General features: G+C 36.6%; 1 protein-coding gene across 5 annotated transcripts in view; it reads right to left on the reverse strand.

The window, feature by feature from the left end:
* LRCH1 (leucine rich repeats and calponin homology domain containing 1) overlaps positions 1-22,220 on the reverse strand; it is a 121,998-nt gene that overhangs the window by 9,242 nt on the left and 90,536 nt on the right. For all 5 annotated transcript variants that reach the window (XM_061994835.1, XM_061994818.1, XM_061994826.1 and 2 more), the window contains 3 exons: positions 13,680-13,789; positions 12,102-12,239; positions 10,384-10,461 (listed from right to left, as the gene is read on the reverse strand). In XM_061994835.1, the coding sequence (XP_061850819.1) occupies positions 10,384-10,461; positions 12,102-12,239; positions 13,680-13,789 (326 nt within the window). The remainder of the gene's footprint in view (positions 1-10,383; positions 10,462-12,101; positions 12,240-13,679; positions 13,790-22,220) is intronic.

A 22,220-nucleotide genomic window follows, 5' to 3' on the forward strand; every position in this document is an offset into this window, starting at 1 on the left:
CACTTAGAGAAATGTAAGGGTGGCTTTAACTATTCTTATCCCTGTAAGATATATGTGTGTGTGGAAGTGTCATCAATAACAACCAAAACAAATTACAAAACTGGGTATGTTTTGTGCATAGTAGTAAGGCTGTGCTTGTCATGAAGCAAGTTTGTTCTTTTTCAGTCTGATTCAAGATGGCTTCAACTCCATAACTACAAGAGCATTGCAACATTATACTTCAACTACTGTATTTTATCATAGTTGAGAACAGTGAGAAAATATACCTTAAGTAAGTAAAAGACAACGTTGTTTACATGGTAAGCACATGCAAAGGTAAAACTTGGGGCAGGTTTGAGAGTTATATGTCATTATGACTGGGGTATGTTTGACTGGTCTAGAGTGGCACAACAGCAGTTCAGTTTCGAACCCAGTCTCTAGTCTGATAAAGCCCTGAAGAAATGAACTTCCATTTCTGCACACTGAAAAAGCAAACCATACTGATCTCGTACTTCTCTGACCTCCCTCCCAAAGCTATTGGTTACAGTGGATAATCAGACATAATGTTAGACAACAAGACAGATGTGTGTTATAGGATGGTAGCAACAACTTTCATCACCTGACTTCCTAATTTCAAAAAACATTAAAACACACTTATACATGTATATCACTACTTATGTAAGAAGCATACAGCACAAAGCATTGACAGAAGACATGTTTACCACCTATGGCAGGAGTTAAATCCTAGACCTGGAGAAGACACAACTTTTGTTTCGAAAACTAACACACTGGATTATAAAGAATCATACCACTAATAGATCCTGAACCGATTCAAGCTTTATGTCACTTGCTCAGTTTCACTAGAAAAGCAACATCATTAAAAGGAGACAAGCAAAATCAACACAAACATCTGCTGAAAGCAGAAGCTTAAAGGTCAAGCTCCAACTGAGTAAGCAAGTGTCTGGTGCTGGAATTACTGAGACTAGGTACGCAGTTAAAAGATGGGTCTGTGCAGGGTGAAGGCACAAGTCTATAGCTACACACTCATATAACTAGTACCTTTTCCTCAAGAAGGGAGGACCTAGAAACACTCACTGAACTCACGCCAGTCACAGAAGATGCTCTTTACAACAGAGTTGTTATATGCCTGCACTGCAAGCTGCTAGACTCTAAAAAAAAAACATTAAAAAAGGTGTGTCCACCATCTGAAATGAATGTTTCCATCTTAAAATACATATCTATTTATACACTGAATCCTTTTTATATCCATAAGTATATATTTGAGCCATGGAAACCAGGAACAGAAGTGCATTTAGAAGTTTTTTTAATACAATTTTACAAGTATTGATGGAATGGGGATATCTATAGTATGCTAAGTTATACTCTAAGAGTCTATAAGCAACTCTTTTACATTCTAGGCAGTGGGAAATGAATGTATTGATTTCACATACACGAGGTTGAGGCTCTTTGGTTAGCTAGCCTGGGACTGAATGACGAATTTAGTCAACAGCATCTAGAATAATATTGCAGTGTCAATATAGGTTTAATAGTTGAGGTTTTATATTTTTCAATCAATTTTCATTTGCACATTTCACGTGGAGAAAGAATAAAAACAAGAAAAAAAAATGGTCTGAGTCAAGTTTTACAATGGATGAACAAAGAACTGGAAGGGAAACGGAGGTCATCAGCCCAGTACTGCAACCACAGGCACAGTTCAAACATACCAAAACATATGTTTTCCTCTCTACACTGTCTTTGTTACATCCATTGCACAAACACACACACACATACACACTTTTCCTGCCTTTTCACAGGTGATGAAACAGAGACAAGATAGTGACTCTACTTGCTTGGACGCACATTTAAGAACGGCAGATACAGGAATCTAACAGCTCATTCTCAAACTGTCTCAGTGTATCACACTGTACTCCACAATCTTCATCCCAAAACATTCTCAAGTCCCTTGCATATTATGGGTTGCTCATACTCACTACTAATTTACAGTCGTTTGTGGGGTGTAACATAGCAAGTGTTTAAAAGCAGTTCAATGCTGCTTGGTGCAACAGAAGAAAAAGATTATTCTATGGAATCTGGAGGAAAACAAAATGTAAGTGGGAAACATAACTACTCCAGTATGGAATTTAATCAGAACAGTAGTGACAACCAATAATCTTTAAAGTTACAGTACTCCTGTAAATCTAAAGGATTAAAGAATAACAGTAACTTGAAAGTGAGTTCTCTGAGTGCTCTTAACACAATGTTGAGACAATTGGCAGCAACTCAGAAAATGCTATCATCTGTTGAAGTGCCATCTCAGTTGCTTCAGAATTTACTGCATTCTTGGATTTTTCACTAAAATTAAGAGGCTTGGTACTGTTTGTCTTGTGATACACATCCAGCCTACACCCAGAAGTGGGATAAGAGTAGATTCAGTGCTTTAACACAATTAGGGTGTAGTCTAGGCAACATAAAAGAAACAAACTATAAATAAAGACGTATATAAGATCTTAAACTAGAGCTGGAGGGGAGAGAAGAGATGGGACTTGCCTTCAAGATGCTATTCCTTCTCTCCCCTATTTCAAGAGATTAATAAAGATATTACAAGGAAGGGAAGCGAGGGAAAGGGAGAAGTTTGTAAGGCAAAGGAAGGAAATTAAGTACCTGTAATTTGTCAGAGACAAAGCAGAAAGTTTGTGTGCACATGCGAACAGGTTATGCTGTTAGCACATTCCAGTGATAAGTTATATACATCAAGACTATAAAAAGTATGTGGAAAAGACAAAAGCCTATTAGATCCCAGGAGCGAAAGGTAGAAGTTGATTGTGGGGTTTTCTCCCCGAGGGCCAGCAGAGTGTCAACAGTCTTTCGAATGTGACGAATATCCGACTGCAGGATGTCATACGGAGAGCAGAGGTCAGCCTATCCCGAAGGGCAGCCATTAGAACAGAAAAAAACAGTGCATAAAATTAAAAATAGCAAAAATAGAAAGATATTGATATATAAATTATCACAGTATTCTAGCATAAACATGTAGGAATAGTTTCTGCCTAGTATTGCCTCAGTCGCTAGACATCCCCACTTGCTTTTATTTCCTTGAAACACTGAAGCTCTGTTAGATAATACCAGAATGTTAAAGTAGAAGAGCTCAGGCCTTCAAATCCTTCCAAAATTACGCCCAGATTCACAAGGGTGAGGAGGTGCATGCGATCCACTTACTCCAATGAGATCTGTACACCTTTGTTCATCTGGGCTTCATTTAAACGCTTAAACAGAACCAGATGTAAAATCAAACATGTAACAGCAAACAGTGGGTTAGAAAGCTGTTAAAAGCACAGGCAGCAGCACTATGAAGTCTTAAAGAAAGTACTTAATGAAATGGTTAGAAGTATGCAAAATTCTCTAACATAATAATTTAAAACTCTGTATCCAACTGTCATCTTAAAGGATAGGCTGGGATGGAAACTGACAAAGTCAACATTGCACTAACTATACTTTATTGAACAAAGTTTCTAAACTGAAAAATTTGACACTAAATTCCTTAGGTAGCATTTTGGGTTATTACCAGGTTAGATTCCCATACTTTTTTAGAAAGTATCAATGACTCCATGTAGCAATTTACCCTAGACTAGCTATACAAAATGAAGTGTAATACATGATAATACCAATATGCACAAAAAATAGTTATCATCAAAATCAAAGCAAGCAACAACGAGTACTTTCAAAATGCAGACTAAGAGGTACCATTTTACTTTGCAAATGAGGCCTTACTATCAAAGATGGCGAATAATTACTGAATAAAATCATACAAAGTAAGAACGAGATGCCCCCGTTTCAGAAGAAAATTGTTTCTTTAGTAGTTTTTCAGTCTCACTTGCTTAATGAACTGACGGTACAATCAATAAATGAAGACATGGAAGTTCAGATGTCTGTCTTCTGTTAGTGCAAAGTCTCAAGGTCCGGTTGGCAATACATTAAACTTTCAAATATTCACTAGGCCCTTCTACCCTGAAGAGTGACCACTGACACTGCAAGTCAGAACTGTCATTCACACAAAGTTTAAAAGTGACCATGTTTTTTGCTTACCATGACTGGTTTTAACTTTAACAGCAGTTAAAAGCTGCAAAATTTTAATTTTGTTCCTTAGGCCAGCAGGTACACAGAGTGGGAGAACCACCCTGCCTTGCAACAACACTGCTCTTTTTACAGTCACTTTTCAAGTTTTTTCCAACTGAAAATTCTAGTGTGATAATAAAAACTTCAACACAACTGTATTTGACTTTTTCTAAAACTCACAGACAGAATAAAATGTGCTGATCTTGTTTAAAAATAGTATAGGATTATTACTGCATTCAAGAACATCTATATCTACAACCTGCTTACCAGAGAAACAAGTTTTAGGGCAAACAAACTACACACGGCTATCAGCTATGTAATATACTGCACTTCTACCAAAGACACCAATAAACCCAGGTTAATTTTAAACTAGTATACAAGGCTCAATTCCTACTTGTTGCAAGTGCATTCCAAAAATAAATATCTAGGATACATGGGACATATATTAAAGAAATGACAGAACTTCTAAACAAGGACATAGTAGGAAAAAAATATTGTCCAAAAGATACCCCCCCCAACACTTCCTGCTGCAATCAAATGGTAAAGGAAGTAATTTCAGTGTTGGAGAATGAGAGTTGGTAATAGGTTGAATTTAAAAAGACTGAAGAGCTTGCTAACCAGAGATAAACATACTGTGCAGTAGACAGGAGAAGCCAAAGTGTAGAAAAACAGCCAACACCTGCAGAAGAAACTTCCTACAGGAAGGAACTGCCATGCTGTGCTTTAGTGAAACTTAGTGAAACCTTGGGAAACCTGAGAAACATCTGACCATTTTTGCTTATTTTCTTGTGTTCTGTGGCAACGGATAATTTGGTGTTACGCTCAAACCTTATTGAGAAAGATGTTTACATTGTATCTATTTTAAAGTTCTGTTCTACATTAAAACAAACAAACCAACCAACCAACCCTATAGCTTTTCAGTAATGGTGTATGCATTTCCACTAAAGTTAGCAGAATTTTAGAGATGCTGTAAAACAAAACCACCAAACTAAAACATGACATCATGAAACAGTGAAGGAGTACACGTCAAAAGTCTCAAACACAACCACCCACCCACCCATCCATGGCAAGCATCATCCTTCTCATTTAGCAGACTGACATCATTACTAGCAAGAACTAAAAAGATACATATACTTAATCATTACACTTATGGACTGACTTCCCATGTCCATGAAGCTACATGATTTCATCACACAGCTGCCAAAATCATGCAAGCAGAACAAACACAGTGAGACAAAAGTGAACGGCAGAAGTGTCACCAGCTGTTTGTGTGCACAGACCACCCTCATTCTCCTGCAGTGACTGTGACTGTGAACACAGACAGCATTTCAAAACCAACCTCCTCAAATTCTCATTCTGATTAAAAAAACAAAACAAAAAAACCAAAATCACAGCACAAAAACCCACCAAGCTTGAGAGTGACTTTACAGAAGTGCATTAAAGAAGGAAGTCTGTAGTGCACATGCACTATATTCAGAACAGAAATGAAAGGAACCTGGGAATTGTGCTTTCAGCGCTCCAGTGGAGAGCACACTGAACCATCTCACAGCGTTAGTGGACACTGTTGAGCCCAGAACAAAAGGGTGAAGAAAGGAGTCGTACCTGGTAAAACTTACTGCAACTCCACGGATATCTCATGATGGAACTATGGAGAAGTAACTGATTACGTGAACTGTTCAGAAGAGATGCATACGTGGTAACGAAAATGTACCTTGGGTTACACTGAGAAACATAATTACCAGTTCAACAGCTAGTAGGTGGATAGAGATCAACACACTTGACACTCTGATTGCTTCTTTTACTTTGTTCTATTCAATTTGAGAATACAAAAGCCTTGATGACTTGAGATCTAAAAAGCCATTTCTTACCCTCACAGTCTTTTCTGTTCAGTATGCATACACCAAGTACCTGACTCAAAATCTGAGAGATGTGGCACAAGTCTCTCATTCCCACATGAGAAATAACTTTTCCCACTAAATCGTGCTGTACCACTACTGATACGCTGGAATACAGAAGCTCAATAAACCTACTGTAACAAATGGCTATGAAACATTTCGTTTTATCAACAGAAATTACCATTCTAATATTAATCATAACTTAAGCCTACATTTTTTTGAGCTATATGAAGATTTACAAGGTGTGTCTATGTATGTGGGGAAAGTCTTTCCTTCCTTTCTGTTAAAATAGCTCTACATAATTTTCCTGACCTGAAGAGGCCTCATAAGGGCTAAAAGATGCTCAAGTGCCTCCACTGTTAACATACTACATTAGTGTAAGTTAGATCATAAAAATTGATGTCATCTATATTCTGGGTCACAAATATTGCAAATTCTTTGTTCTTTTTTTTGGACAAAATTCTTAGAAGATCCTACTTCTGACATGCTGTATTTGTTCTTAATTGAGAAGAGGAAATCCAGTCCAAAACTTGTAACTTTTGCCTTTCAAATAATGTATGGTATTTACAGCTTTGTTTTGGTCTAAAACTCACTTGTTACAAAGTATCATTCATGTTATCTTAAATCGGTTCTCTTTTCCTTTTGACAGGAATATTTGTTAACATTACTGAAAGTGCATAAGAAAAATATGTTCTGTAATATTTATTACCAAGAATAACAGCTATCAAGAATGAATGCTAAAGTCTAAGTTATTGAGGTGCAGGATAAAATGGGAAAGTCTACTTTTTTGCTACTAGTATGAATAATTATGATATGGCAACTGACAAGCTGAAGAAACGTACATGAATATTTTGGTCTTTATTTGCATATATAGTTACTGGTTTTATGAAAGAGCAGTTGAAACCAAAATGCTTCCATAACTTTACATACATACTCATGTAATAATAGTTCAGAGGATCATTTTTAATACCTCTAGGATGAGATGTCACTAACAAGAGTAAAATTGCATTAGAACTGGTATGTTTGACATACTGGAGGCCACATTTACACAAAAAGGGATATAGATTCTTTTAAAACAGTTTTATTTTTTTTAAACCCAGGAAGCGTGAGAGGGTGAGTGCAATATAAGTGGCCTGGGGAAGCATTATAAGTCGTGGGCTCATGACATTAACAATCTGCCCCAGTGAATGGCACGAATCAAGTGCCGCACGTCATTCTGAAACCTGCAGTAGGCTGTGCACCCCCAACTCACCACACGTCTCCTGCCGCTTGCTTAGTCATTCTGTATCAGCCAAAAAGTAGGAGTGCTTGCCATTCTATTGCTATCACAGAGGAGATTAGGCAATCTGGCAGTTTTTAGTTAGCAGTGTAAAATAAAGACTTCTTTTGTACTTTTCTAAGTGACAGAAGACAGTATCTTTCCTGTCATATATTTATTGAGAGGCACAGCAAATATTTCCTGGCTCTTCCAGCTTTCAGATGCTTATCTGCCACCAACCCTTTCCCACATCAAACAAAAATGTTGTTTCATCTCAGAAATGACCAAAGTTCTCTGGTAAGGCTCTACAGGAAAAGTTAGTGGCAAAACTGGGTAGCCTACCAGTGCAGTAACAGCCTTGATGTTTAGTTTCTTATTAAAGGCTCAGAACCATACACTTAAAATATCCCTTCTGCATATGATCCAGCATGTCCTTTATGCATCATAGCGCCATTAACAGAAAGGGATTTCAACATGTCACCCATTGTACTGAAATTCTCACCTGGCAGTTAACGGCTTTCACAATCACTGACTTATCAGGTCATTATAAAGAGATGCTCATGTTCCTGAATGTTGTATTTGTGATTTTTTGGTCAAAACGCCAACTCCTGATACTTATTATGACACATTTGGCTATGGATGTCATCTGCTTTTTTCTAGACTTGGATGAAGCTTTCCAGGATCATTCCAGGGAAAGCAATTTTGACCTAAGAACTGAATGCTGAAAGCCACAGAAGCAAGAGACCATGCACGTCAGCACAACACAGCAACTACTCAGCCCTTTTCTTCTTTTCATTTTACATGACAGGATAACATTCAAAATGTGGAATTCAGGAAACAGAATGTACTCTATTCCATTCCATAAATAACTGGAAACAAACCAGCAAGAACTGTGACAATTTAAAATTCTTTTAAAAAGCCATGCAGCGAGATTTCAGGTTAATTCTCAGGAACTAAACATGGACATGAGTATCAGAGAAAAGACCAACAGCTCCGTGCACTAGGGTCCATAAGCGGAAACAATCACTTTTCCCATAACATGCTTGTTTCAAAAAGAAGGAAATATTTCACTGCATTCCTTTACTGGATTGCTCAGGAATAGTTAGGAAACGTACAGCTCATCAACCCGAAGCAGCGTTAAACACATCATCTGTAGTTCTTTAAAAACTTGACAGTTGACGGTCATACTTGCTATCACACAACTTGGTATTCCTAATACACATCCCACCAACATACAGCAAAGTTCTATCATACACCAGCTAGTTCCACAACTACCAAACATCCACATTTGCAAATTACTGACAGTTCATAAAAAAGAATAGCCTCAGAGAACTTAAAATCTATCGCAAAATTACAACTGCAAGTAGTTCATTTAATGTTTAAGCGAATGAAATTTCCCCCCTCAAGAGAAGTTAATGGTTACTTAGATTCATAAGAATGGTTAGTTTATAAATAAGATTAGTAAGATCTGTCCTTGTGGTTAAGGCTCTGTGAAAGTCTGCAACAAATGTACCTTAATAAAATAACATTCCTAAAAATTTCTATGTTAATTTCCATGTAAACATTAAAGAGGGGTGATAAATACATAAAAACACCTATTCACAGAAAATAAAAGAGCACTTTTTTCAGAAAGCTTACTTATAGAAATCCAAAATAAAAAAAACCCTTGCAGTAAAGGCTTAGTTTACTTGTCTGTAATACATCACTGCAAGGACCTTTGTAAATATTTTTTTACTTGTTTCTGAAAGATCTCTTGACAGCAATGAAAATAGCCCTTGGCCGTTCCTTTCCCAACAGGCTACACCCAGAAAAGCCTGACTTGTGTTCTAATCTATGATGCATTGGAAGACAATGAACTTTGGGGTAGTTAAACAAATGCTCCATGTCTACAAGCCCACAGCACCCAGATTTTTATCTTCTTAGAAGTGACATTTTACCTGTAATATGAAATCAATCTAACACAACAAATAATACAATTACAAGAACAAAATCAACCATTATACTGAGTTCTCAAATTAAATTTATGACGAGCCATTCACTGGAGCTGTAAGATAACAGTCTCCCCCAGAAAATTCCTACAAACAGTAAAAATGATCTGTTACTTTTGTTGTCTTCCAGATCAAGGGCTATAGATAAAATGTAAATAATTAAATAATGAAAGCTAGAATTCTTTCCCAATGTGAAACCTTTGCATTCCCATCTGCTCCCCAAGGGAGGTGGTGGGAGAAATATACACAAAATATCCTTTTGTTTCAGCATTCTCAAAACAGGCTAAAAGTAACTCAGTCTTCATTATACCATCATATATAGGCAACAGTGAGAATAAATCATGCAATTTTCAGATTAAAGAGACCTTGTATAACACTTTTACCCTCTTTGTAGGGTCATATATTTGACATTACATTTTCATTAGTAAGTACTATAAGAGAATCTTTGCAATATTCCCAATGCAGCTCCAGAATTCATTACATGAGTTAAGATATTTTTCCTTATTAATATCAGAATAAATTACATGATGAATGCTGCCATCCTTAAATGAAAAGCAGAAGACATTGAGCACTGTCATTTCCCTATTTCCAACTTCTGAAAACACACCTAACATTACAGACCCTTACTGATACATAATTTTCCATACCTAACACACAGACAATGGTTTTCCTCACACCACTGCGGAAGTGTTTCGGTACAAGAGATGAGTGTGTTCTTAGTCACTTTTACAACATACACAATACAGTACTTCATATTGTAAAATAAGAACATCAATCATTAAAAAGAAGGAAATCCATATTCTAAAAATACTAAGTAAAAATGTGGTTATGTTGTATAACAAAAAAGAATTAACAAACTTTTGCTTAATTATTCATTACGTAATTAACATATTCCTTATTTTTCAAGGCAAATTTAAAGACGCTTCGGGTATAAATTACTAACTTAAGACAAATGCTGCAATATTTAAGTGCTATGACACAAGCCATTTAAATGCACTAAAGTAGTATTAAATCACATTTTTTAGATACAATTTTAAAAATGTATCTTCTGCTTGCTGCACAACTGGAGTTCATAAAGTAATTCTTCAGCTTTAAATTCATGTGTTTTGCATTTTTGATCATCTAGAAATGACAGACTTAATTAAATTACCTCTGGTATCCCCAGTTTTCTACATGCATCCAAAAAATTTTCCACATTTCTTCTGCATTTGGCCATACTAAGTTTAGGCTGTAAAAACACAAAAAGATAATTTATGACAAAAGAAGTCAACAACATGAATTCAGTCAATTCTCCTACTGCATTATCCTTGTACTGATTCACTACTTCCACATTCCTCCTAAAAGTAAGGCATAAAATTTTGCGCAACGTTTTTTCTGCTACTCTGAAAACCTACAAATATAATCCAAGTACATAAGTTTTGGATGCTACATGCTTCAACTTAGTTATCAGTACCATTGGGCACATTTAGATCTGTACTTATCCTCATTCAGTTGGTGAGATTCTAAAACCTGCCTCCTACAGTGACTTCTGATAGAAGACACTGATTTCACCATATAACATGGAGAACAGACTTGACTTTAATTAGCAGGATCTTTTACATGTTGTTATGCACTCAAAAACGTATAGAAACAACACACAATTTTTAATGTCTCTGAAGACATTCAAAACATTTATTTGTTACTGTAGAATTCCTAATACTTCCATAATTTATCACATTCAGGATTATTTACTGAATATTTACAGAAACATCATTTTACTAAAAACCTCAAAAAACACACTATTTTTCAATGTAAGATGTGAAAAAATAGTAACTCTTGAATATCCACTTAAACCAAGAACTCACTACAGTAGCAGGGACTTAAATAATTTTCTAGGCTAAAATAATTTGAAGGCTGTTTCAGACAAGAGAACATTATAAATATAAAGTTGAAACAAAACGAAAATGGATTTTGAAAATTTGCTTTTTCATACAGAAAACAAACAAGGTTTTTTAATCTTAAAAAAAAAAAAGTCAGCAACAATACTTAAGTTTTTGACCCAGAAATTCCAGTTTGTATATTTTGTGAAGGTCTTATTTTTACCAAAGACAGAAGTAATTTAAAACAAAGCAACAGCAAAAGAAACTTCACTAGGCCATTTGAGGAAATGTGATTTTTTTCTTAACATATGTCTTCTTGAAAGTTCTTATAGATTGCTTCTGAAATTGCTATTCTCAGAATCAAGTATGAGGCTGTACATGACAAATACAACGCAAACACAGATCTTACATCAATTTTGGTCCTGAACTCTTCGGGTGCCTATGTTTAGCAAGTCAATATTGAATCACTACAGTGCATGTTTCTAATTCCATTCTATCTGTCAGTAAAAGGAATAATTTCTACATTTAACCCAAAAGGAAGAATATGCTAGTAAGTGCTGTGAGGGCTTTTGGTAACATGACATCTGCTAACCTTGATCAGTGTTTTCAATTAGCAAATAAGGAGCTGTTGTTTTTTTTTTTTAAAAAAAAAAAGATCTAGAATAAAATCTTGTAATCATATAATTTAATGCTGTACTCAACAAAAAAGGCCATTATGAAAAAATATGATCTGCTGTTGGATCAGAGGGAGGCAAGATAATTTTATTCATTTATAGATGTATGTGTATATATATATCTACATACACACACAATATATATATAAAAATATATATAACATTTGATGAATGTTTGAACTTGTAATAATGTAAATGTTGCCTTTAACAGCAAAGGATATTCATTGAATAGCAAGTTGTTTTATGTAACCAAATACAATTTGTCAATAAAACAGTAATTTCTTTAAACATTCCTTCGCCCATCACCCTGACACAACAGGAAACATCCAACTTACTACTGCTGGTGAAGGTACATGAATGCTTCCTACAGACCGAGGACGGACATGATTTACTAGATGGCAGAGAACCACACCATCCATCAAGGCAGAGCCCAAGTCTTCAGGCAAACAAATCTTTAGTCTTGTTTCAATGTTCTGCAAATGAAAAAGACATAAGCACTTTAATACAGAAATGGATGAAGAGGGGAAAAAAGGGAATATATATCCTCTTCTCCTATGTTCTAGACACACAGACAGTTTAGGAGCTTTGTCTTACCAAGAAACACACTTCCATTATATAACTAATTCTTTAAAAACTCAAAACTCCTCTACCATATGTTGGTCACATCTTTAAAAGAACCTAACACTTCAAATGCTGCTGTTTTAATAGGCATTTATTTTTATATATACATATAAAGACACATACAGTCAGCAACATCATTACACTACACACGTGGCTTCTTCCTTCCACCATTCCCCCAAGTCTTCTACTCATCAGTCTCAAATTTGCTTTATCAGCAGCACTTACATTGTGTTAATCACTGTACAAGCAGAGAGCAAAAGGCAATCTTTCCCTAGTGGCCTATAACTTACTTAGGAAGCATTAGAATGATCAGGAAGACAGGTAAGACAAAGCAAAACACTAAGATTTAAAAGGGAATTTATAAATACATGTTAAGTAAAACTGAAGTCTCATTGAAAAAAAAAAAAACCTCAAAATACATTGAAAATATTTGAGAATATTTTAGAAAAACAACACCCTATAGCAAGATTGTTACACATGATGTGTAAATTGTGGTCCAATCTTGGAATCATTCCAACTATACTTAGAGATAACTCTTTAGATTAACTCTCCGAGAGAATTTCTTCCATTATCTTTAAATAGATCTTTCTTGTTCCTAGTTGAGCATCCTTAATGTCATTGCTCTTTATTAATACAGTATCTCAATCTATGCTGGCTGTTTTAGATGAACATAGATTATTCTCTTTAGAATCAAAGGACAGTGTAGGTTGGAAGGGGCTTCTAAAGGTCATCTGGTCTAACAACTTTGAAGTGAGATCAGAGCCTTGGTTAGTTAAGTTCTGGATATCTGTAAGGAAGGAGATCCCATGACATCTCCGGGCAACTTTGTTCAGTGTTTCACCACCTTTACTGCAAAGAATTTTCTCCTTATAGCTACCTGAAATTTCCTTCTCTGCAATTTGTGTCACTGCCTCTCATTCTTTCACTGTGCAACTTTGAAAAGTCTGACTTTATCTTCTCTATTACCACCCTTTTGGCAGATCACAACAGTCATATGATCTTCTCAGCATCTTCAAGCTAAAAAACTTTAGCTCTTAGCTTCTTCCTCATACATTCTTGTTTGTGTGCCCTCACCATGAAGTAGCCTCCACCAAACCTCTCCTGCGGTTTCATTACATTTTCCCAGTTTATCTTTTACTAGACACACTGCTCGAGTACTCACATGTATGGTCTCAAGTGTCAAAAGAGGGGGAGTTCATCATACACACTAATAGAATGTTTTGTTTTCACACTGGATTAATTAATCAATTAGAAAACAACAGCACAAATTAATTCTACCAATACTCACATACCTCACGTAGCTGTTCCACAAGCTCTCTTTCTTCTCTCATCTGCTCCATTTTCCTTCGAATTGTAAATTGTGGGTCTATCGATTCCAAATTTCTTTGTGGTCTTAAGAACACTATGATTTTAAAAACAGATAGATTTTAGTTTAAAAAAATAATACCTTGCTTTATTAATTTTTAAATGAAGCAAAATCTTTAGGCACTGCCTCCAGCAAAAGCTGTTAGAAAACTTCTCTGTCCTCAGGAGGACAGAAAAATCTATCTTGGATTATGACCATAAATGGATATTTTTTGGATATTCCTTTGAATGGCATCCTGTGCCATCAATGGAGTGGATAGCTTTTCAACCAAATCCTAATCTAAATAGGAGAGTTTTGTCAGATGATTAAGTACCATCACCATCCCTTAGAGATTCTGATCTACACAAAACTTTGTCTCCAACATGTCAGGAAACACTTCTTAAGTGGAACCTTCTACAAGAATTGCATAATGAGCTGTGACAAGCATTTTACAATACATGGCACACTGCTTACTAGATAAGGTTATACTAAGAATAAAAACCCATCCACCAGGGACAAACCACTGTAGGAAGACTTTACCACTCAGTAAGTCTGTCTACATTAAAAAAATCATAGCATTGCGCAAGCTCTTCTCAGTATTCCTTCCCACCAATCCTGCCAGCTGTATGACTTTGACCACACAGAGTTCCTTGAAACGACTACATGAAACCTCTGCATATATGCACTTCTAAACTTCTTTTTTGCGATCAATGACAGTTTTGAATGGTTCAGAAGAACAGGAAGATGCATGCTTGAAATGCAACTGTCACTTTGTCACTCAAATTATAGGCTAACTTTACTATTATGGAATATGATTCTGCTTTAAAGAAGCATTTTGTGTTATTATTAATGCAACACGAAACCTCAAGTACCAATTAATGGGGTGGAAATTACAAAGTGTTACATACAGCTACTGATCTGTCTCAATCTTGTTAATTTAAAGTCACTAAAGAAAGACAAGACAATTTCTGGATCAGTAAGTAACAGGACGGAAAAGAGGAGGTTTTTATTTCCTAAAAGGCATATCAGAAAATTGGAAATATATGAATTGCTAATAGTACCTACCAGAGGAGTAAAAAGATGAATTACTCTTGGTTGTAAAAAAAGGTACACATGGGTGTAATCAGTCATAGAATGGTAGAGTTGGAAGGGACCTCTAAAGATCACCCAGTCCAACCCCCATGCAAAAGCAGGTCCGTGTAGATCAGGTCACACAGGAACACGTCCAGGCAGGTTTGAAATCCTCCAGAGAAGGAGGCTCCACACCCTAGGCAGCCTGTGCCACGGCTCCCTCACCCTCACAGGAGAGAAGTTTTCCTTAAGTTTAAGCAGAACTGTTTGTGTTCCAGCTTTTGTCCATTACCCCTTGTCCTATCACTGGACACTACAGAAAAAACTGTTGCCCCATCCATCACATCAATAATTCTGATGATCCATTAAAAGTTGTGGCATGTCAGTCATTTTATTTAGGTTGTGATTTGGGTAATGGACTGAATTCTAAGAATCAGTCATCAAAATACCTGGCAAAATAAAATTCCTTCTTGGTAGAAGGAAATTTCATCTACATTCTGACCAAAAGCAAACTGTTAATGAAGTCCCCAACATACAAAATTCTACCCTCTGACATCTAGTGCTCAGATAAACGTGACAAAATTTCTTCATAGGAAATACTGAGAAATCTCAGACAAGTCTACTCATCAGAATCTCACCTAACTGTACACAGGTTGGTTAACTTACAAAACTATCAATCTAAGCTACTTTTCTAGCCAAAGGGACAGACTAACACCACCTATGGCAGATCAGCCAACAGGCAGTAGTTCTCTACACAATTTCCTGAAAAAGTTGCTTATGGTAACAAACTCCTTACACATCCTTAGGCACCAGAGATACTGGAGACATTATAAACTAGGGTAAGCTACCAAACTTGCTTCCTTCAACTACTTGACTCACACACTCATAGTTTTAACTTTTCACATTCAAAATTGAAATTTGCTACACTACAGCACCACATTTAGGCCACAACAACCCCAGGCAACGCTTCAGGCTCGGGGCAGAGTGGCTGGAAAGCTGTCCTGCAGAAAAGGACCTGGGGATGTTAATTGACAGTTGGTTGAACAAGAGCCAGCAGTGTGCCCAGGTGGCCAAGAAGGCCAACGGCATTCCTTTTACTTGGCTTTGGTGAGGCCACACCTTGAGTATTGTGTCCAGTTCCGGGCCCTTCTCTACAAGAAGGACATCGAGGTGCTGAAGAGTGTCCAGAGATGGGCAATGAAGCTGGTGAAGGGTCTGGAGAACAAGTCTGATGAGGGGCAGCTCAGGGAGCGGGGGATGTTTAGCCTGAAGGAGATTGAGGAGTCATGATCACTCTCTAGAACTACCTGAAGGGGAGTTGTAGTGAGGTGGGGGTCCATCTCTCCAGCAATGGTAGGACATAAGGAAATGGGTTCAAGTTGCACCAGGGGAGGTTTAGGTTGTATATCAGAAAGAACTTTTTCACCAAGAAGGTTGTTAAGCACTAGAATGGGCTGCCCATGGAGGTGGTGGAGTCACCATCCCTAGAGATATTCAAAAGACACATAGATGAGGTTCTGAGGGATACAGTTTAACTTAGTGATGGGCTTGGCAGTGTGAGGTTAGTGGTTGGACATGATGATCTTAAAGGTCTTTTCTAACTGTAATGATTCTATGATTCTATGTTAAATCAGTAATTGCAGGAAATGCCATATTAAGGGTTATTTGTTAAACTAAACTATCTTTAAATAGAACACCTAGATATTACATTTCTATGTTAGTAAACTATCTTTTAACACCATCAGAAATCCCACTGGCAGAGTAGGAGATCATGATGTAGAAAATCTGCAGGACTGAGAACTCCAGACACCAGCTGCAGCTTGGTTCCCTTCTCCAGATAGACTACAAAGCTTCATCAGTGTCACCATTGAGAAGGATCTATTCACAGGTGCACACATCAAAAACACACTCATTACATAACCTCTCATACGTAACATGAAAGTAGCAGACCCATATCTTCAAGTGCAATAGGTCTAAAGCTGTAACGACATTTAATATTTGCCTTTTAAGAAGGCAAACATCAAGCTCAGAATAGAACTCTACTTCCAACAGATACATCCTTCTTAACATTTGTTGAGAGGTATATGTATAAATATGAACATATCCAAACATATAAAGACTGTTAATAGCTGTAACAACTGTGGCTACGAAATATAACAATCCACATAGAATCATAGAATGGTAGGGGTTGGAAGGGACCTTTAGAGATCATTTAGTCCAACTCCCCTGCAGAAGCAGGTCCACCTAGATCAGGTTGCATAGGAACATGTCCAGGTGGTTCTTGAAGATCTTCTAGGAAGGAGACTCTACAACCAATATATCTGATTTAACTGTGCCATTTCAAAAGTATTATTTGCCGATTTAGAGAATTTTAAACATACTACTACATTGGTAAATGTCTGATGAAAGCACTTACATGTGGTGAAAATTAACTTAAAATATCTCAAATGTTATTTAATAAATCATATAGATTTATATCTAAATGATTATAATTTTAATCTGAGATTATCATTTTATAAATAGTTCCTTGTACAACTCTAGTAATTGAGGTTTTTTGCCTCTCATAGATTAAATATCTAGATAACACTATGCTTGGAAAGAAATGGAATGGTAAGGGTTGGAAGGGACCTTTAGAGATCATCTACTCCAACCCCCCTGCAGAAGAAGGTTCACATAGATCAGGTTGCATAGGAATATGTCCAGGCGGGTTCAAGGAAGGAGACTCCACAACCCCTCTGGGCAGCCTGTGCCAGGGCTCCCTCACCTGAACAGTGAAATAGGGTTTTTTTTAAATGGTATTCAGATGCCACTGGAGGTTTATTAGCAGCAGCAATATTGCAAAATATTCTCTATCAAAGCATTACTTTACATTTATGTTCAATTTCGCAAGCATTAGCGTATTATTATGGACTTCATTGAGTTTGGTCACAGCTATCTTTGCTTAGGCCTTTGCTAAGTCAATAAATGTCCCAAGATGTACTTCCTTCTAACTTCAGATTACAAACATATATTAATGAAAAGTAAATATTAACATTACTTATTCAATTCCTTTCATGAATTAGATGTACATTCCAGCACATGGGAAAGGGCAGCCTAATCTCAAGGCAGTGGTAAACTACAAATAAAAGTTTCTAAAAAAGGTAAGTTTAATGGATTAAAAAACAAAAACACCCCCACATGCTCAAAAGCATTAGTCACAAAAGTTTCAGTTATATATTGAACTTAAGGAAAAATGTTTTAATACAAGAAAGTTTTGTCAGTCCTGATTATTATGTGCTTCTCTGCATTACACATGTTTTCCGGCAAGGGGAGCTCCTATCACACACACCTGAAGTTCTATTTCTTACTGAGAGCAAGATTCTGCTTTTTCAACGTATGGTCAATTAAGGTTATTATATAATAAGGTTATTATGTAATGCCTGTTCCCATATATTTTTTCAGAAACCATTTTGTACAAGTCTCAACAAGTCAGATGGTTAATAGTCAACAACAGAATATGTATTTGACATACCACAGTCAAGGGCAAACTTCCCTGTGAGAGTTTTCAGTTTTGCACTGTGTTACAATGCACGTAGGTGCACTATTTACAACACATCGATGAACTGTTTATAGCACAGGGAACTTGGTGTCCTAAGTACTTAGGTTTTACATTATCCTTCAGGTAAAGACCAAAATTATTTAACCTGACACTAAAAATAACAGACAAAAAGAAGGTTGGAATACAGACACACACCTATGAAGTCAGGCTGAAAGTTTATAGTAAAATTTCACTTATATTCAACTTATTCAATCAAAATTTAAGTAATAGTGAAGCTATACAGTCATTTGATAAACCAAATTACAGTGGTATACACAGTGGTTTTAGGAGACCTGCCTTAAAATCTCCCAGAAATTCTGGACTCAGCCTCCTCTATTAGAGAGCCATTGCCAGATAGTTACATTAATGATGCTCTGAAGTTTGAAGATGCTACATCAATGCCTGACACTTCTAGATCAAAGGTTACGCCTAACCTAGCAAGCTACAAAAGGATAGCGCATGGATCTTCAGCATTGGCCTGCATGTATTGATACTGTCAACATTGTTGCTTCCTGGTACAGTTTAGGTCTGGGCAAACCCACCTCTCTTCTAAGCAGTGTCTAGGTATAGCTTGAGAAATAGTACAGGCAAAGAACATTTCCCCAAGCCAGCATATATGCAGCCATTCTGGTTTGGAAAGTAAGAGTGCTTAAGTATGGATTCCAATCACGTTGTGTCAAATAACTTGTGTCCGAGAATTGTCTCTAGTTCATTTTACTTCATACCATAGCAATATCCACCTTAGACTGAACAGAAAGGCAACAGTCCTAACTAAAAAAAAAAAGTTGCAAAAGCAGTTTTCTGTTGTAACAGCCCAAGGCAACACTAGTCTCAGCATTCAAGTCTTAAGTCAAATGCAATGAGACACCTGTCTGTTCCAAATGCACAAGCACATACTAGTCTGTACCACTCGTTTCATTTAGAAGAGTAAAACAGTAGCAAATCTAGATTAATATAGATCAAATTCTGCACTAGTACATTTAGTTTTCTCTTAGAATATTAATCAGTGAAATTTCATGTTCTCTTCACACCATCATGAACTAAATGTACTTTTTCATCTTACCATTATCACAATTCTACTCCATACTCACTTCCTTTATGGAGCTGATTTCTTACATATGCTATCTTTCATGGTTTTACAAACAAGAACACCGTGGCAACAGTGAGTACTGTCAAGTAATGAACTGAGTTAATAATGTAGGCATTCTAAACTAAATGTTGGTATTTATCATTCAGCATTTGTGGTCTTGGTTTCAATCTGATGCTTTTAATGGCTTCACTGTCTTCTAATAAATAGCCTTCTAATTTAAGGTAACTGGAAGAGTCCTACTATAAAAATATATATCTGCCTATCAAATATTTATAAACAGTTCCAATTGTCTAAGATCCATTTCTTCCATCCAACACTAAACTACTTATGTAACATAAGACCCTGACAGTCCAAACATTGACAACTTCACCTATTAGCAGCCTGGATCAATGTACTATAAGAGTAACACCCTAGAGAAAACAAAAACAGAAGCAGCAGTAATAAAGTCCACTCATGTACCTGGTCTTCAACTACATACAGAGAAGTTTGATAGCTTAATAACAGTTTCTGTTGGACAGAAATAACTTTTTTTGCTTAAGCTGACTGTTTCACCTTTGTTTCTTTATGGATTCCTCTTTAATTAAGTTAGTTACGCACCTGCATCCATAACTGCAGGTTATTACATATTATTATATATTTTTTTAATTAAGTTTTTTTTTTAAATGCAGAAAAGGCAGTAGCAAAATGAGGACAATTTTTATAACTCTTGAATGTAAAGCAAGTTGTAGCAGTGCAAGCTGTATTCATTCAAAGATCTAGAGAAGCTAGGTAATGCACATGCAGAGATGTACACAGGCAACATAGTACAACCAACAGAGGTGACTCGAAGCCATCCTTCCTTTGCTAGTTGCTTCCTTATATGCTGCTTCTGCCCATGTGATCACCCAGGCCCCACGTGATTAACTCACAGCATCTGTTTCTGATAATTGGCAGTAGCTTGCCAGCTGCATTAACTTGTCCTTACCATCTTTATTCAAGCTGGCTCATCCAAGTCATATTTGTGCCTACAGTAAGTAAATAAATCTATATAGGAAATAGCTCAGCATGGATATCATGGGAAAAGTTGTTTTGCTGGACTCGAAAATGTCGACACTCTCCACTAATTTACTTTTGATACTACATATTCTACAGTAAATTAACACATATCCTCTGAGGTATTTTGTCTTATAAGCACATGGGGCATTTGCCAGATATTCAGATTTCTGAAAACACAACATTAAGTAAATTATATACGGAACACCTACCATTGTCACTGTCTCCTTCAGATGGGATACTGTAGCTAAAGTTGTCCCATGTTTGTGCCTGTGTAAGTGTGTTGAAGGAGATAGGAGGAAGACTGAGGGATGGGTCTACTGGAGGGGAGTGATAAGTCAGTCCAACCATGGTGGTATAAGGACCGGAGGGGGGATAAAAGAGGGCAGCAGCATTTAATATATGGCATTAGGATTGTATGGTAATGACAGAGATGTAATTCAAAGGTGATTAATACAAAATGTGTAATTTTTTGAGAAAAGAATGAAAGATGGTGCAGAATAAAAGAACGAAAAGTTATATGTTAGTACTTGCAAGTCATACATTATACATGCAATTAAGGCTATTAAGTGTAGTAAGACCATTGTAACCACACCACTTCACATAACTTCTTAAACCAAGTTTTAAGAAAAAGTACCCATAGATTTTACATTATAACCTGACAAAAACCTTGACAGTCTCAATCAGAAGGTAAACATATCAGCTATGAAGATTCAGCAATCAAAAGTTCAGAGAATAAGAATGTTAGTATTTTTCCTAACTGTATAATAAGAACCCATCCTCCCATAGTCTATGATTCTATGACTAAGAAAAATCTCACATCCATATGAAAATATTATTCAACTTTCTACTTGATTTGGTGGGTAGTAACTACATTGGTCCTTGGATACTCATTCTGTTGCAATATGTTCTGTAAGTCTATGTACTATAGATGTTTTCTTTGTGTTTTAACCCATTTAAAAGTACACGCAGCCCTACCTGTATTTCTACAATAGTAAGTAGTATTTTAAGTCCAAACAGATAATGGGCCCACCACTCTTGGAAAGTTCATGTCCTCTGCAACTTTTACAGACTTTTCAGGGATAAGAACAGACAAACAATACCTCCAAAGGGTGACCCCGAGTTTGCACCTTTTCTGCAGACAGTCATCTAACAAACACAAATTCAGTAATGATCCAGCTAGGCTCCCTAAAGCATGGAGCACATTTACACAGAAGCACACTTCCACAGAGCCTGAAGATTATTTATCTGATGACTGTGAAAGCTTGTCATGCCTACTGTTCATGACTACCTATCAGCTCATTATGGTGCTGAAGTTATATAGCACTACATACTCTATTCTCCATCCATTCTGCCTGCTCTCCTTCAACTAGTCACGACAATACCTCTTACTTAGTCCTTATTCTTGTCTCAACACATCTACTCTGCAGTTGTCTCTCCTGTCTTGATTGTGGTAAGGACTTCTGGCCAAGCTTTCTTCAAGCCTTCAAACTAGTGTTTCACAACTGGACACTGACATCCTTAAAATATCTCTTCCCTGCTTATCTTTAGCACATCATCCATCATTTCAAAGCTTCTCACTGGTTTCCTATTTTCTGACAGTGTTTAAATCTCTCCTTCTCTGCCCTTCACAATCATATCATTCCTTAATGAGCTTTTCCTGTATCTGATCACAATGTTGCTTACCACTTCTGCCACAAAAATTACGAAGTCACTCA

This window comes from Colius striatus, chromosome 1 (genome assembly GCF_028858725.1).
Source record: "Colius striatus isolate bColStr4 chromosome 1, bColStr4.1.hap1, whole genome shotgun sequence".
Lineage (NCBI taxonomy): Eukaryota > Metazoa > Chordata > Aves > Coliiformes > Coliidae > Colius > Colius striatus.